Source organism: Trametes versicolor (assembly GCF_000271585.1).
Source record: "Trametes versicolor FP-101664 SS1 unplaced genomic scaffold TRAVEscaffold_2, whole genome shotgun sequence".
NCBI classification, from domain to species: domain Eukaryota; kingdom Fungi; phylum Basidiomycota; class Agaricomycetes; order Polyporales; family Polyporaceae; genus Trametes; species Trametes versicolor.
In genome coordinates this window covers 877-17519 of record NW_007360322.1, presented here as the reverse complement: position 1 = coordinate 17519, position 16643 = coordinate 877, and the positions used below count along the sequence as shown (strand labels likewise).

At 61.5% G+C, this 16643-nt stretch overlaps 4 protein-coding genes across 4 annotated transcripts; 2 read left to right on the top strand and 2 right to left on the bottom strand.

Moving 5' to 3' along the window:
* Window positions 1-2383: 2383 nt before the first annotated feature.
* On the top strand, window positions 2384-3248 carry TRAVEDRAFT_26192 (uncharacterized protein). Its single transcript, XM_008035316.1, has 4 exons — window positions 2384-2789; window positions 2843-2952; window positions 3012-3153; window positions 3223-3248. The coding sequence occupies exons 2-4, from the start codon at window positions 2932-2934 to the stop codon at window positions 3228-3230; spliced, it is 171 nt and encodes a 56-aa protein (XP_008033507.1). The 5' UTR covers window positions 2384-2789; window positions 2843-2931; the 3' UTR covers window positions 3231-3248.
* Window positions 3249-4995: 1747 nt separating this feature from the next.
* TRAVEDRAFT_26191 (uncharacterized protein) lies at window positions 4996-5452 on the top strand (the record flags this gene model as incomplete). The annotated part of the gene is made up of 3 exons (XM_008035315.1): window positions 4996-5085; window positions 5155-5297; window positions 5351-5452. Coding segments are annotated over exons 1-2 (175 nt in total), but the record flags the coding sequence as incomplete, so codon positions are not given.
* Window positions 5453-6496: 1044 nt separating this feature from the next.
* Window positions 6497-8407, bottom strand: TRAVEDRAFT_113963 (uncharacterized protein; the record flags this gene model as incomplete). The annotated part of the gene is made up of 4 exons (XM_008035836.1): window positions 6497-7546; window positions 7602-7684; window positions 7740-7963; window positions 8019-8407. 4 exons carry the CDS (start codon window positions 8405-8407, stop codon window positions 6497-6499), a joined length of 1746 nt encoding a protein of 581 aa, XP_008034027.1.
* A 7146-nt stretch (window positions 8408-15553) lies between these two features.
* TRAVEDRAFT_86289 (uncharacterized protein) lies at window positions 15554-16132 on the bottom strand (the record flags this gene model as incomplete). Its single annotated transcript, XM_008035835.1, has 1 exon — window positions 15554-16132. A coding segment is annotated over one exon (579 nt), but the record flags the coding sequence as incomplete, so codon positions are not given.
* Between the last annotated feature and the right edge of the window lie 511 nt (window positions 16133-16643).

Here is a 16643-nt window from a genome sequence, read left to right as displayed (position 1 = left end):
CTTGAGAGAGCCAGCCGCCCTCTCTCGATCTGTGGCGATTTCACAGAGGTTCGGAAAGCCCGTTGGGCTTCCCGGGGCCACATCACCGCGTCCCGCGCGACAGGCATGCGTGTCCGGGCCTGAGAACCGCATTTCTGGACTTCCATGGAGGTCAGCATCGCATGTTATATTAGTGGCTCGGCCGCAAACGCACCCGTGGAGGAGCTGTCCAAGAGGGCGGCGGTTGGGCGCCTATGGGGGTGAGGGAGTCGGCGGGGAGATGGCGCGATTTCCCGCGCTTTGAGGGTGTTTATAGCGCGCTTGAAACGTCCAGGGTGTCGTCCAGGGCGAGGGTGAGTAGCCTGGAGGGTGTGGGGGTGGTGAGCGATGAGGTGAGGGCCGAGGAGCACCACCGGGCCAGCGAGGGCTGCAGGAACGTCCTAGGCGGTGTCGTCTGGACGATGGAGGTCGCTGAGAGTCGCAAAAGCAGTCTGAGGGAGTTCTAGGAGTACAGAGCGCGATACAGGGCTGGATTCGCGCATGAGGGCGGCTGAGGGGAGTCTCCTTTGAAGGGAGTCGTCTTGAGCAAGATTACGACGCTCCCCAGCGTAGAGAGATGTTTCATGGTGTGCTGAGAGTCGCTGTGTGTCGCCTAGGTGTTTGCCTGGTAGCTGAGCGGTCCACAGTGCGCAAGACGGCATTGGGATGCTCGCAGATGGCCAAGAGTCCCTAGATTGAGTCCCCGTCCAAGGGCGAGCAAGATGGGCAAGGAAGAGAGCGAAAACGAGCCCAGAATCGGCCATGGAATTCCGGAGTCCGTAGATAGAATCTCCTAGCAGCAGACTGGACGACCGAGGGCCGCTGTGTGTCGCCCAGAGCGGTGTGCGAGGTACGAGCGCGTACATGCCATCCCTAACAAGCCTCCTGGGAGTCAGGTCAGAAAACAAGCAGGAAGTCGAACACAGGGCTCACATGCGTTCATTGCCCGTCGACGGATTGACCGACTTTGGGGGAGGAGCAGGCGGACGTGAGCGAGGGCCGCTAGAGCACGATCTAGTGTCACGTGGGGCACGATAGGCGCGCATCGACCCGTTCTCGCAGGCGGCTCTCTCTGCTTTCCTCTGCTCTCGCGCTCTCTTCGACGACTCGCAGTCACTAGTCACTGCTGGCGCACTCTTGCTCTCCTCGCTCACCATGCCCGCCTCCCTTGTCCGTCCGCCGCCCCTGCTTATCTACCCAACTCCCCCACTTGCTTGATCTTGTGAATCCTCGTCCACATCAGCCATCTGCAGCAAACCACTCCGTGAACGTACTCACCAAGTCCTCTCCCTCCCCCAAGTCCGCTCTTGTGCTCGGGTCTCCAGTCGAAACCTCCAGCAGGCAACCTCATGCTGTCCCTGGCAGCTACAGGTAACTTTCGTCTACATACTGAAGATCCTGTGCTGATCTCGTGGGATTGTTCAGGAAAGGCGCCACGCGCATACGCTCACGGGAACGCGATCTCGCTTGTGTACGACGCCCGACAGGGACTCCCTCTCTGTGGCCCACATCAAACGGCATATAATGCCTGTGGAGTGCACGCGAACACTCTCGCACCGCGCCCGGGACTCGCAGGCACACTGGTGGCACGTCGATAGCGCTTGCGGTACGTGGGAGACGCCTCGCGAGTCGTCTCGACCCGCGCGATGGACTCTATACTGACGAAAGTGTCAGACCACGCCGTGGAGCTCATATAGCAATGCCAACGTACCCGTAAACACTGCTCGTCCTGGCTCAAACGCCGCGTGGTCACGCCTGTTGCACTTCGCGCACGCGAGAAGGTCAGTACACGTTCATTTCGAGTATTTGGAGGGTGGTTTTGCTGATTTGGACCTCCAGATGCACGTCCTCTGGCGTCTCGTGTGCCCGGATATTGACACAGAGCCTGCCGGGACGCTGTGAAGGCTGTTTCGACGTCCTGGGACATGCTCCCACAGTGCCGTACTTTCGTCGCGCGGTGGGCGAGAGCTGTGATGGGACGACAAGGGCGGGAGCGTATGTCAAGGCCATTCCATCGTGTCGGGATCGCAGGAATGGCGACTCGACGCCGCAGAGGATGCCACGCGAGCCAGCTCGAGTCGCGGAATGATCGTTCGAAACGATCGCCGACGCTGGCGGGAGTATCCGGGAGTTAGAACGTGCGCTAGCCGCCATGTGAACGAGACGTACCCGTCGACATTATGGAGGTAAGCTCGTGATCTATCCGCCTTCGACTCGTATTCACCATCCCTCGCCAGCGCCCGCTTCCCACTCTCCAGATTCATCCAGTAGACATAGGTAAGTCTAGGCCCATGCCGTGCTCGTGCGCAGGTTCAACTACAAACTCACCACAAGCTCCCAGGTCGGTGCATGGACGTCCCTCACGCGGCCGACACACCGGACTGGCGGAGGCGTCCCAGGAGACCCAATCTCGCCCTTCCACGCGCGCACACAGCTCCCATGCGACAAGACCGCAGCGAGCACCGGCGCCCCGAGTCGCGGATAGAAGCCTGCCTCGGCACGCAGCGGACAAGCCCTCGGAGACGACGAATCGACGAGAACACGAGATGAGACTCGCACGGCGGCGGAGACGCGAGGCGACGTACCGCGTCGACACCAGGCAAGTCCACAGCTCACGTCCCGCCCCGACTCGTGCTCATAACCCCTTCTGTAGGCTTGCGATCCGCTGTCTCTCGAGCCTGAATGTCGCCGTGAAGGCCCGTCCGCGCCCACGTCGCAGGTGCGGAAAGACCGCGCAGAGACGACCCCTCGATGCTTGCGGGACCGGCAGCCTGTGGCAGGGACTCGGTTCGTGCAATAGCGGGCATGCGAACGAGACACACACGTCGATACTATTGAGGTAGGGTCCCAATCATCTTCGCATTGATTTGTGCTCACCAGGCTCCCACAGCGCCTGTGTTTCGACCTCGCCCAATGATGTTTACTCTCGGGAATCTGCAAGACATTGGTAAGTTCGTGCTGGTGCCCGTGAGCCACGAGGATCCAGAACTCACATCAATTTCGCAGATCTCGCGAAGCTGCAGAGCGCTCCCGCACACGCATCCGTCCTCGTACGAGAAGACTGCGGTGGCACACAATACACCAGCGTCCCGAGTCGTGTACGAAAGGCTTCCTTTGCGCATCGAGAAGGCCGGTCTACTCGGATGGGAAGCTGGTCGTGGATATCGAGACTCGCGGCGGCGGCGATACGAGCGAGCTGCGTACCTCGTTGACACCAATCAGGTTCGTCTCCCATGTCTCACCCTCGCCTCGTGCTCACGTCTCTACCCGCAGTGCTCGTCCTCACGCCTCGACAGTGCCTGGCCGCCCTCGCGAAGCTGCACACATCCACGAATGGTAAGTCCGCATCCGCTCGTCGCAAGAACATCCGGAAACTTACCTCGACGCAGATCCCTTCTCCTCACACTCAAACCTTGGCAGAAGGCAGCGAATCCGCCGCATGCATCGGACGTCGCGAACCGGGCCTCCCGCCGCCTTGCACGGCCGCGATCGCACTCGTACGCGTGTGCGTCGCGGAGCACCTCGACGCCTCCGGCCAGGGCCTCCAGGGCGCGAGGAAACAAGTCGGATGGGCGCGGAACGCGTCGGCGCGCGTGGGGCTTCGATAGCGGGGCCGGAGATGTCGGAATGTAGATGGCCCCACGCCAGGAGGACTCGTGGCCGTGGCGGCGACGAAGGGTGGCGGGCACGTCTGGGGAGTGTATAGCATGTCAGGAATCGTGTTTGCGAGCGTCGTCGAGGGCAGGGACGTACCTTATGCGCGACTTCGCGCACACATGTATCGGCGCGTGGAGGGTCTTCGAGGGCGCGTCGAGAGGTCGTACGGGCGCGCGGCGTGAAGTACGAGTGGGGGACGAGTCGACGGCTTGTTTCGACGTGTTTTGAGCACTGCGAGGGCTTCGTATTGCGGCGCATCGAGTGGGGAAGGTGTTCCTGGCGGGGGATGGGCCACTCGCTCCTTGGAATGAGGGCCTATCGAGACATCGCTGTGGCCACACAAGCGATGTAGTCGCCCCGGAGTATTGCTGGGATGTAGGGAAGTGGAGAAGGGGGTGATCCGTGCGATGGGGGATGGTGTGTGGTCGGGGGGAAGTGTTGTGCTGGGGCATGTCGGGGACTCAGGTACAAGTGCATACATGCCGTCCCTAACGAGCCTCCTGACAGGGCAGACGGAGTCTGGAGTGCACGCAGGTCAGAACGCGAGCGGGCAGTCGAAGGAACGCAGGCTTACCTGCCAGCCGTACAGGCAGAGCGCAGGGCCCATCCGGCTCCAGCTGCAGTTCACTTTCTCTTCCTCCCCACCACCACCATTTTACCCCCTCCACCCTCTGCACCCGACGACCCCGGCGACGACAAACAAGATGCCGTACAACTCACACGACGTGCACCGCCTCGGTGCACAGGCCCTCTCCCATGTTATCCTTGCTCTCCGCGTGCTCGGGCGCGTTCTCCTCTTCGTCCTCCGTGTCCCTTTCCTCAGCCAGCTCGCCAGTCTTGTGCTCATCCAGTGGTACGCGCACGGAACCTACCGCCTGTACCTGATCGGTACCTGGGGCCCCGGCTTTCCGAATGGATGGACAGCTTGGATTGCCTTCCTCCCACACGTACCGCAGCACCCTCCTCGACGCTCGTAACCGCTTTACGCATGCCGCCAGAGGACACGCACCTGACGCCGCGACGCCTCGATGCTGGCGTCTTCGCGCCGACTACCACGAGGCCGGCGGCCGTGCACCGCGGTACAGGGCAGATGCGCGAAATGGGAGCTCAGCAGGTCGAGGGCGTGCGCGCGGCGGTACCATCGAAGGTGAGCACACTGTTCGAGCGGGATATTTGCGAGACTTACCGTAACCTTCCAGGCCGGCGGCCACCGAAACGTCGCGCACACACGATACAATCTCGCACGCCAAGGCACAAGCCTCCCGTCATCGAACACGAATGCGCCGGCGCCTCGGCGGAATGGGCGCTGCTTCATGAGGTGTCGGCATCCGCGCGGAACGACTCTCCGCATGCGCGAACGGAGCCCTCGATGCTCTCGCGGCCGTGTGCGGCAGCTTTCGAGCATCGCTGGTAAGTACCTTCCGCTGCTGGCGACACATGCAAGGCTTACCGACAGGCACTTGGCCGGCGGCCATCAAGGCGTCGGGGACGAGGCTTCCGGTGCACGGTCATCGCGGGCCGCGGGCCGCCACAGCGACAACGCAGGCGTGCCCGAAGCACCCGTCTGCGCCGCCGGCCGCCCAGCAGCGTTGAATCCAGCTGGGAGGCTGTCTAGAACGAAGGTGAGTACATGTATCGCTTGCATCCATCGAGTACTACTTACCGAGGCTTGCAGGTTGCTCGCCGGCGGCTAGAGCCCGCGCAAGAACAAGGAGGCTGGCGGCGGCGCTGTGGGACGGCGGCCGATGCTTGTCAATGCGGTACCGCGGTGGACCTACAAGATGGGCCAGGTACCGCCGCCGCTTGGAGAGGGCGGTCGGCGCCTATGCGCCACATCGGTCTCGCGCGCCGCGGTGGGCTGCGTTCCCTCGTTCGAAGTCGAGCGCGGATGCGGATCGCGCGAGCGTACGTACCAGAGCGGCGACGAGGTGGCGCGAGACAAGCAGGGCGCAAGAGGACAGAGACAGCGCGCATACAGTCGGTCTCGCAGGCGGATCCAGAGTAAGTGCGTCGACTTTGCAGAGAGCGCGGGCCACAGATACTAAGACATCGTGATAGTGCAAAGAGTCGTCGCCAGAGCAAGAGAAGCACGGAGAGTAGTCACCAGAGCACGAGCGGGCGAAGGGCTCCGCGGGACAGAGCAGAGACGGCGTGGGCGAGGCGGAGCAGGGAGATGCACGAGTCCCCAGAGCCGGTAGATACATAGCGAGCGAGCACTTGTACATAGTAGGACACCGTCGAGCGCGGACTTGGAGAGTGGGAGCAAGGACACGAGTGCGGGAAACGCGAGGGCGTGGTCGAGAGACAAGTCCGAGTCCGTAGGCGCCCGCTGTTCATCCTCGCGCGAAGTCCCTGCGGCCTCCCTGTATGCACCCTATGAGCACCCCCTGTCCCCTCTGTCTTCTCTCATAGAGCCAGAGTCCAGCATTGTCAACGGCCACTCGCTGCACTCTGACGCGCACGCACGCCGCTCAACGCGTGACGTCATCGCTGTCGCGCACGCCCGCCGCCACCACGAAAGATCTGCTCAAGATTCGACACGCTCCGCCGAAAAGGGAAGTTGTCCACGAACACATCGCACGCGAAATCATCGCCCTCATTTTTCTGCCAGCGTGGCCGTCAACGACGCATGTGGGACCGCGTTCCATTCTTACAAGCTTTGCCTTTTCGGCGGCGCTGCTGTTCTACTGGTACTGCTACACGAATAACGATACACACACGAGTCGCGAGTCGCGATATCCCTCCGCGCGACATGTCCCGCGCCCCCTGATCGTCCGTCCATATCCCGTGTGTCTTCGACTTTTCTCTTCAGTACAATGGGTCATGTCTGGGGAGTGCCCGCAGAAGCAGAAGGGGAGGGCGACGTCAAAGCAGAGGATGCGGGGCCGGAGGGTGCCGCAGAAGGCGGCGAAGCAGCGTTCGGCGCCGCTGACTGGACCGCGGCGGGAGGCACAGACGCAGGAATTCCGCTCGCGGAGGACGCGGCGTTACTCGCGGAGGCGGCACTTCCCGCAGCAGCGGCGGAACTCGCGGTGCCTGCGGCTGCCGCCGTCCCAACACCTCCGTTTGCGTAAGACGCGGGTTGGCTCGGAGCAGCAGAGATCCCACTCCCGGCCGTCGAGCCGTCCACGTTCGCGCCTCTTGACGTAAGAGTGTTTAGGATTAACGCAAGGCCGCTCATCTGCGCAGACTGCAGGAGCAACAGGTTGATCTCCAAGTTCAGCGTGCTCCCGTTTGTGGACTTGATCACCGCGGGGGGCTGCGGGCCTGCCAACGGCACCGACGCAGCAGCAATAGGGACGATCCCCAGGGTGCTCAATGCGTTCAGGGAGGTGACGGGAAGCTGAACGGGAACTGCCGTGTTGCTCGCGGAGGCTGGGTGTGCTTGCGCCTGCTGCACCAGTGCCGAGGCGGTGGATGTTGGTGTCATTGTCGTCGCGCTGGCCGGAAGCGAGTAGGCAGGGGTCGTGGGCGTGGAAGTGGTAGCACCGTAGGAGGCGGCGCTCCCGTAATGTGTCACGCCATATGCATGCGGGTTGTAGGTGTACTGCGTGGTGGGATATTGCGAGTACGAGTACGAGTACGGCCGGTACGGCGGCATGAAAGTGGCGGTGGTAGGCGTCTGGGATGGCGTGGACGTGGCAGAGGGGTTGTAGTAGTTGGCCGTTCGAACACTCATTGTAGGTCGCGAAGCGGCAGCAGCGGGTGTGGGCACCGGCGGAGGTGGGGTGGTAAGCCGTTTCTCTCGTTCGAGTTTGTCCAGTTCCTGTCGCGCCGAGCGTAGCTCCTGTTGCAGAGTGGTCGTGTCCGCATGCTCAACCTCCAATACGGCTTGTGCCAGAATGTATCCTTGATCGGCAGGTGAAGCTCGCTGAGAAGCTGACATTTAGACTATGTCATCTCCGAGGAAACGCAGAATTACGTACCTTGCCCTCCTCTATCCTCGCTTTTCTGAAACACTTCTCAAGAGCCCGCCGCCTCTTCCAGCAGTCCAACGCGAATTTAGTATCTGAATGAGGAGGCATAAGCTACCGGGGAGGTTGAAAGGGAATAGAGCATCATACCTGCAATCTCTTCGCGAAGCAAATCTTCTTCGGTCGCCTTGCGCTTTCCCTTGCGTGAGGGGTATATGCTCCCGGATTGTAGGACCGCGTCCAGATCCTCCCTAGGCTGCTGGAAAGCATGATACGGAAGCAGCCTGGTTACCACATCCACTTGGTCGGCGAACGGAGTGTCTGTGTCTGGGGCAAGTGCTGCACGCTGGTCTGCAGCCAATCTCGACGCAAACCTACACGAACCATGTCAGCGAGCGAACACACAACTCAGTATCCCCTGTAGCTCACCTAAGGGCAGTCTGCACCATCGCAGTCTCCTCCTCGATCGTCCTGCCTTGTTTTCGACTCCATGCAGTCGCCCGGGCGCGCACCGCATCCAGGTCCGGGCTGATGCTCGCCTTCACGTCCTGCGGCCGCCTCCTGTCTCCATTGCCAGCACGATCGTCCGCACGCTGCGCATGCCCGTTGACCTGTCGGTCCAGGCTCTCCCCCCGTCCCTCCGTCTCCGCGATCGACTGGGCCCGGGCGATGGGGGTGGGTGGGGCGGTGACCGCGCTCAGGGGCGTAGACTCGACATCAACGACACGCCTGAGCTTCGTGGAGATCACTGGAGGCTGCTGGGGGCGCACGGAGAAGGAAGAGTACGCATGCGAGCTTGGGCCTGCGAGGCTGGACATCCCCTCTGAGCGACTTTGTTTATTTTGGGACGTGCAGGCGCCCACGCCACATTCTCCGCTCTTCTCGGAGTGCCGCGTGAATTAAGGTTCAGCCTGCCTCAGCACTGGCTCAGTGGCCTCTCCTCGCTCTCTCGCCCTTGCTTCACTCGCGTCATGCCTGCTCGAGTCCTGTCGCCGCCCTGTCCAAGACTCGCTCGATCCGCCTTCTCGCTCTCTCGCCCGCCTTCTCGCTCTCTCGCCCTTTGTCGCTCCCCGCCGCTGTCTTTGTTCGTTCCACCTGTGCTCGCCCAAACAACTTTGGCCAGTCTGCGCACACCTGCCTCTCTCTTTTCCCCCCGCACCCGCGAGTCCCGCTGCTGCAAACCGCCGTTTCCCCTCTAACCCTTTGCCTGTGCATCGCTCGCCCGGCCTCTATACACGAGAAACGTCCAGAGGGGGCTTCAGGTACGTTCCCCGTCGTTTCCCGCGCTGCCCCTGCTGTTTTGCGGGCGCATACTCTCGACCATCGAATCGTCCATTTCTCCTCGATGAGTGCGCAGATTCGCTTCGTCCTTGCTGTCATATACTCTGGCCGTGCTCGCACGGCAGCGTGATGTCTTTCGTTTCCCCCGCACTCGCCGGCAACGGGTACTTCCTCGACAAATACTGCCGGCCCGCTCGGTTTTTTTTGCGACATTCGACGTGAAATGGGTACTGCGTGGTGCTCGCGCCGTCAACATACTGTGTACAACAGGTTTCAACGCGGCAGGTACAGTTTTACGTGCTTAAGCCTCGTATTTATGTTTGCTGATGGGCGTCTATTTAAGTGCAGCAATCCTCGCACCTCCAGCATCGCCGGGAACGTCGCACGGAGGCCGAAAACACTCACCGCGGGCGCACTTCAGCATCCCGATGCAACCCCTCAACGCATGATGTCATTCGCCTCCTCGCACTCGCCAGCAAAGGGTACCTATGCGACATATGCCGCCATCACGCTGAGGTTTACCACGAAAATCGATGTCAAATTGACACCGCACGGCGCTCGCGCCTCAAATCCCATCACGCAAGGTATGGTAATACATGCGGGAGCCTCGCACTACGTCTACTGACGGGCGTCTACGTATCACAGATACTCGTCCGCTCTCCCGCACCTCCAGCATCGCGCCGAGGTCGACAACACTCCCGGCGAACGTGTGCGAACGGCCCGCCGCGCGCTCGGTGCTCACGCCGTCACGCTCGGCACTCGCAGGTGAGTGCGGTCATGCACGCCTGCGTACCTGGTGTCTATCAGCGCGGGGAACGGGTGCAGCGGCGGACGGACATACGCACCTCCGTCGAGTCGAGCCACAGCGCGCCGCACCATGCGCTGTGCTCTGTGCCACGAGTGGCCGCATCGGACACTAACAGCAGCGCGGACAGCGGTGCCGGCGTACACGCACGACTCGGACGTGCACCGCGACGCGAGAGGGAGTAGGAAGCGCAGAGCAGAGCAGAAAGCAAAGAGGAAAGAGGAAAGCACGGGAGGCCGGGTGCAGCCCCCAGCCTGTCGTGCCCTGCAATATATACCCGCCCGTGCACCAATCTTTGTTTTCGTCTTGTTTGCATGTCGCGGGCGTCCCGCGCGGGGCACGGCGAGCCGAGCACAGACGCCGCCCCGCGGACCTGTCCCTCCGCACACACGAAACGAGGCGCGAATGCCCCGGGGCTTTGGGGAGTCTGTTTGCGTCCCGCGCGGTGTCGGGTGCCCCGCCGTGCGAGCGTCGTGGGTGTGCGCGCCGACGCGTCCGCGCGTCCAGGAGCCCGGAAGATACGCTGGCGACAGCGTACAGCGTCGTGTGCACGATGTCTTGCGTACACGCCGAGTTGTGTGTGCGACCGTCCCCGCCGCTCGTCTAGGGCGATGCACGCCGTCCGCCGTCCACCGTCCGCCGTCCGCCGTCCGCCGTCCCCGCACATCATGCCCGGCGCGAAGCGCTGGGGCCCGGGCCTGGGGGGAACATGCGAGACACACCGTGACGGCCTTGAAGCGACTCGGAGGCGAGCGTTGGGTGCACCCAGCCTTGGGCCCTGCTCGTCCGCGGGGTAGAGCACAGCCTCGAGCGTCACCCTCAGCAGCGACCCGCAGAGCATGCGAATGCGGCGATACACCAGCCCCCCCGAAGACAACCTGTTCTCTGCGCGCCCGTCGAGGTGTGCGCTGACTCGGACGCGGTTCCCGCCCAACATAGACACAGATGGGAAATTGGCCACGGCGGAGGCGGCGACGCTGGCGCCGTACGCGTGCTTCCCGACGGCTGGAACACCCAGCAATTGGCCTGAGACAGCCGCCCGCCCAACGTCGAGCGAGTCCGGCGCGCGGTCGATGTTGCTCACCCGTCGGTTTGCGCAGGACCTGGCCCATACGGGTGCTCGTTCAAGGCCGTAGGGTGCGCCCTCGGTGTGGCGCGGACATGCTGCCTACGTCGTCCGATAGGCAGGATTCGACACGACGTGCGATCCGCACGTACGGCGGCGCACATATTCCTGTACGCCCGCTGCAGACCGCCCCAGATGCTCGGAATACACACATGACGCCGTCGACATCCTTCGCCCGGAGCACGGTGAATACCGCTCCAAACCCCTTGGTCATCCTCCGTCCTTTGCACCCTGAGCGAGCGCGTCTCATGCGGCTGGCTAGCTACTACATCGTGCCTCCTCTATGTACGTTTACAGCCCGTCTCGACGTGTGTAGCACTGACAGTGCCGTGATAGGACACCCCATAGGCGCCGTCAGAAAACATCTCCCGCCGCAGCAATACTGAACACTCCGCTTTGAAACGCGGAGAGCAGGTCGACATAGCATAGACAACGATGTGGGTGCATGTACGAAGCCCTCGCAGCCATCGTTCGACCGCAATGTCGCTTCCTCCTCGGCCGCCCCCTTTCCCGGCCTGCCATCCGCTCTCCCGCCACCTACAACTCGTTGGCGCGCTCCAATCCAGCACTATATGGCACATACAACGCTTTCACGCGCTATGTAAGTTCTCAAGTCGTCCAGACAAAACCTGCGCTGAGAACATCCATTTTTCAGATTGCCCCCGCTCAAAAACATCACCAGCACGCCGCAAAGCGCGCGTATCGACGCCTCTCGCACACATACCACATCTCCAGAGCGCCCTCTACCACGCGCGACGACCTCAGCACCCCACGACAGCATCCGCCGCGCACACACAACACTCCATCCGCAGCCAACTCCCCCGACTCGCCAACTCCGCCCCGCCCCGCCCCCTCCCCCCACGCGCTCAAATTCACGACGCACAGCTCCTACAAACCAGGGAGCACGCACCCCGTGAGTCCCAGCGCGCTGGGGGCAAAAAAAACCGCGCCAATTTCGCTCATTTCCTTGTGTTTTCCACGCGCAGATGCGCCGACATGCGTATTCCGACACGCGAACGCGCCCTGCCGCCGCGCCACTTGGCGTGGGCGTGCCTCGGGACGGTCGGCATCGTCCCCCGCCGCTTGGAGGACTGTGCGACGGCGAGATTGCTTGTCGCGCACGTCGCAAGTGACGACTCGGAGGGAACACCGAGACGAACTCGACGTCTCGGTCGCGCATCGCGCGGCGGACAAGAACACGGTGCGGTCAACACACCGTCGGCCCGCTCGTACGCGCAAGCAGCCCCGCGCTACGTCCGGGGTGCGCCCCTTCCCCGTGAGCGGTCGGATAGAGCGTCGTACGTATTTCGAGTGTTCGAGGCTCTGGACGCGCCGCTGACTCGTGATTCGCTCACAGGACAGCCAAGACGCGCACACACAATGCCGTGCGTCTTCGCGACGCAGTTCGCTCATAGGATGGTCGAGACGCACTCGATATCGTGCTATTTAGACGCGATGGAGCGAGGGGCGCACCTCGGATACCTATGCGACCCTGGCCAACAATAGCGGATGCGGACAAACCGCTTCGTGCAGCGCCGCCGCTTGCATGATGCTCTGCTCGCCCGGGGTCTCGTATTGGGTGCAATCTCACGAATCAGAACGTACGAGGTCCGCGAGCAGCTGGGCATCCGACGACGAATAGCAGTATTCAAGGCCCTCGCCCCGTACGCTACGACATCGCCTCGGGAAGGAACAGTCTTAGTGTATCGGCCTCGGTCCGCGAACACGATCCTGGTCCTGCACGCTACGCCCGGGATGCGTACGAGCCAGAGATTATGGTATGTGCTCCAGCTACATCCTGCGAGCAGAGGCTCACTGTTCACCCGCTATGCGCTCACAGGACGACCCGCTCCTTCGCGTCGAGAATACACGTGTTTCGCACCCCAGATCATGGGCCTGGACGCGTGCACTGGTACGTCGGGATGCTACACGAGCGCGAGCGCGGAAATCGCCGCTGCGGCGCCCGGAGGGTGAGACTTGCGCAGAGCACCCGCCTGTGCAACTGTAGCCCGCTGCTCGGGCACGTCCCCGATCCCACTCCATGTTCCGCGTCCTGCAGACGTCAGGAGCTCTTCCAGTGGGCATTCTCAACACCGTGTTCATGTGCGTACGGGTCGAGTTCGCGGCCCTTGCGCCAGACAATGCTGTGGCCGGCGGCCAAATGCACCCCAGTTTTGACTCTCCCGCCTCAATAATGCTCCTGCAGCGCTCGTAAATGCGGCAGAGAACGTCTATGCACCGTTTCGCATGCATCGAGCACCATTTCCGCGCCCTGCACGACGATTGTATTTGCAGGATCTATGTCATTTTCGAGCACTTTCATGCGCAAAATACTTTAAATCGAGCATTCTGCCCCACCCTCGCCTCGTATCGCCGCCTCGGCTTGCATGCATACTGCCGTAACCCCGCGGAACACTGTCCCGTCGCGTTACAGCGCGTACTGACGGTTTGAAATTGCGCGTTTTCTGCATTCCAGGTGCCTGGCCGGCGGCACCCACACCGAAGATCGATGATTGCGCCCATGTACCTCGTCCCAGGCCCACAAAAATGCGGCCGCACGAACCATCGCACCACGCTGCATGCTACCTGTGCGGTCTGCGTCCCCTGCTGAGACGAAATCCCATCAGCTCCGGGTACAAGCTCGGGAAGCTGTGAGCTTCAGCCACACAAGATCGGGCATTCCGACTCGCCCGTACCCCGCACCGCCGCCTAAACTCGTACACACGCCGCTGTGGTCTCCCCGTGTGCTCCCGCATTGCTCTCAAGTGCGGGTGATCGTTTCGCAGATTGATACAATCTTTCGCAGACTCCTTCGTGGTCCCGAGCAGGCATCCTGGCGCGTCGAAAGCGCGTGACTGTAAGGGCCCGATGGCGATTCCAAGAGCGCAGACGAGGGACGAGAAGCGCAGCGTGAGACGTGAGAGCAGAAGGAAGGAGTTGGTTCGGCGAGGGGCCCCGAGTGGGCCCCGGGGTGCATAAGTACAGCGCGGGTATCTACGGGCGTCGGGCGCAGTCGGCACGCGACGGTGAGGTACATGATGGTGGCGTAGGGTGCGAGCAGTTGGGAGCAAGACGGTGGGCGTCGGGAGTTCAGTAGAACAGAGAACGAAAAAGGAAACAGGCAAAAGTGCGCGACAAGACGTAATCTAAAAGAGTCCATGGCAGGTAATGCCAAGTGGCTATTACACTACCTCCTCCTCAAAGGAGTTATGCGACGCTGGCAAGCATGACTCCTAGCGTATAGGCAGTCACAACCTGGGCGTACGACCTGCGTCGGAGCAAGTGTGATCCCGGCCAACAGCCATCCGAGCATCACGCATCACGACGAGGACGCGGCCGGGAGACACGTCCAGAACGGAGCGTAGTCTGCGCCGGAGGCACGTATTCGACGCGGGGGTTCGCATGAACAGGAGGTGGCAATGGAGCGCGCAGGCGAGCGGGCGGGACGGCGGCAGGGCGTGGAGCGAAGGGCGCGGGTGCGGTGGCAGGCAAAGCGAGGGAGGACGTGGGCGGTGGCAGCGGCGGTGAAGCGGAGGGCGGCGCGGACGATGGGACCTGTGAAGAAGAAGCAGAAGAGGGTGAGTGCGCATCGGACACTTTGTCAAACGTAGTACGAGTGGTAGCATAAAGTACGGAGTCAGGAGGACGAGGTGCACGTGGGTGGCGTCGGTGAAATCTATCGAGGAGTTCGTTGGAAGTAGTTGGAATGTCTGTAAGTGGGAGCCAAGAATCGTCGTCTTCGGAAAGGCCATGCCAGCGTATGAGGTATTTGTAACGTTGACCTTCCGAGCGTCGAGGATAGTCTGTATAGTAAGCGGTACGTGAGTATCGTCGGCGAGACCGAAAGGGATGGGCGAAGCATGAGCGTGAAAGTCGGACGGGTCATGGTACGGTTCGAGAAGCGAGACGTGAAAGACAGGATGTAGGCGTGAAAGGTATGGGGGAAGGCGTAGCTGGTAGGTGACGTCCGAAAGGATACGCTCGACTGGGAACGGGCCGAGTCGACGGTGGTCGAGCTTGTCGGATAGACGAGTTGTCTTGATGTTCCGACGAAGCAGCCAGACCAGTTGGTCACGCTGGAACTTGGGTGCCTCCGAGACACGCTGGTTGTAGTAGCGTTCTTGGTGTGCTTGCGCCTTGCGTAACTCCGCGCGGAGTTCGTCGTGAACGCGGGCGAGACGTAGCGCGAGGTCGGCAGCGGCGGGCACACGGATGGGCTTGGTGAGGCGTGGGGAGAAGACGGGCGTGGAAGCCGAAGTTGACATAGAAGGGGGTTTGTTTCATAGATGTGTTGACGTGGTTGTTGAATGCAAACTCGGCGAGTGGCAAGTAGTCGACCCAGTCGTCTTGCTGGTACGAGACGTACGCACGTAGATAGCTCTCGAGTGTCTGGTTTGTGCGCTCGGTGAGGCCGTCTGTCTGAGGGTGATACACCGTTGAGTGCTTGAGTTCGACTTGCAGAAGCCGAGTGAGCTCCGTCCAGAACTGCGAAACGAAGGTCGTGCCGCGGTCGGAGATGATAGAGTCGGGGAGTCCGTGATAGCGGAAGATGTGGTCGAGGAAGAGCCAGGCGAGATCTTTCGCACTGGCCGCTTCGTTGCAGGGAATGAAATGTGCGTATCGAGTTAAGCGATTGCACACGACCCAGATTGAGTCGTACCCGTGCGACAAAGGCAGCTTCACAATGTGGTCCATTGTGATGCCCTTCCAAGGACGATCGGGGATGTCGAGAGGATGGAGCAGCCCGAAGGGCTTGTGACGCGGAGTTTTGATCCTACCGCAGACGTCGCACGTGCGAACGTAGCTGCGAATGTAGGTCGCCATTCCGGGCCACGAGAAGTCAGCACGCAGCTTTGCAAGCGTACGCACACGACCTGCGTGTCCACCTGTGGGGGCGTCGTGGCGTGACGAGACAATATCAGCGCGTAGTGAACGAGGGACATAGAGAAGACCGTCGTGGTAGACCAGCGAGCCATCCACCGCGAAGTTCTTGTCGCTTCGGGTGATTGCGGTCCGCCATTCTTGATCTTCACGCAGTGCGGCCTTATAGCGCTCGAGAAAGTCCGAGTTATCGACTGCGAGTGAAGTCAACGCAGCCACTCGAATTGCGGCGGACGGAGCGTCGAAAAGTTCCTGTGTGTGCTGAGGCATCAGTAGGACTTTGCGGTTGACCTGGAGGGTCTCATCTCCCTCTCGAGGCGCGAAGTCCGCACACCTCGAGGGCGCATCCGCAGGATTTTTGATCCCAGGAGCGTAGGCCAAAACGAAATTGAATTCAGAAAGGAACGTCGACCACCGTGCCTGACGGCGGTTAAGAACTCTCGAAGTCATAAAATACTCGAGATTCTTGTGGTCGGAAACAACAGAAACAGGTGCGGGCGTACCAATCAACCATGCACGCATGTTGCGGAATGACACGACAATTGCGAGCAGCTCTTTGTCGTAGATCTCGTAATTGATCTCGGCGGGCGATAGCTTGCGGGAGAAGTACCCGACAGGGTGCAGGAGGCCGTCTTGATCCGGCTGGTGAAGGACACCTGCAATTGCAAAGTCCGAAGCGTCAGTAGCAAGGGTGCACGGAAGGGAGGGGTCATAATGGCGAAGGAGCGGAGAGGACGTGAAGGCACACTTCAGCGTAGCGAAAGTGTTTGCAGTGTCATCGGAGAAGACGAACGGGGCATCGCGGGCCAGCTTGCGTGTCAGTGCATTGAGCAGGGCGCAAATGCGAGCGTAACCGTCAATAAAACGGCGGTAAAAGTTTGTGAAGCCAAGGAAAGACTGCACATCGCGAATGGACCGTGGAGCGGGCCAGTCTGCAACGGGCGCGAGCTTGCGTGGGTGC

Coding starts and splice junctions, on each gene's coding strand:
- TRAVEDRAFT_26192 (XM_008035316.1), top strand. CDS start 2,932: ATGATGTTTACTCTCGGGAAT. Junction 2,953..3,011: donor TGATGTTTACTCTCGGGAAT/CTGCAAGACATT, acceptor TCCAGAACTCAC/ATCAATTTCGCAGATCTCGC.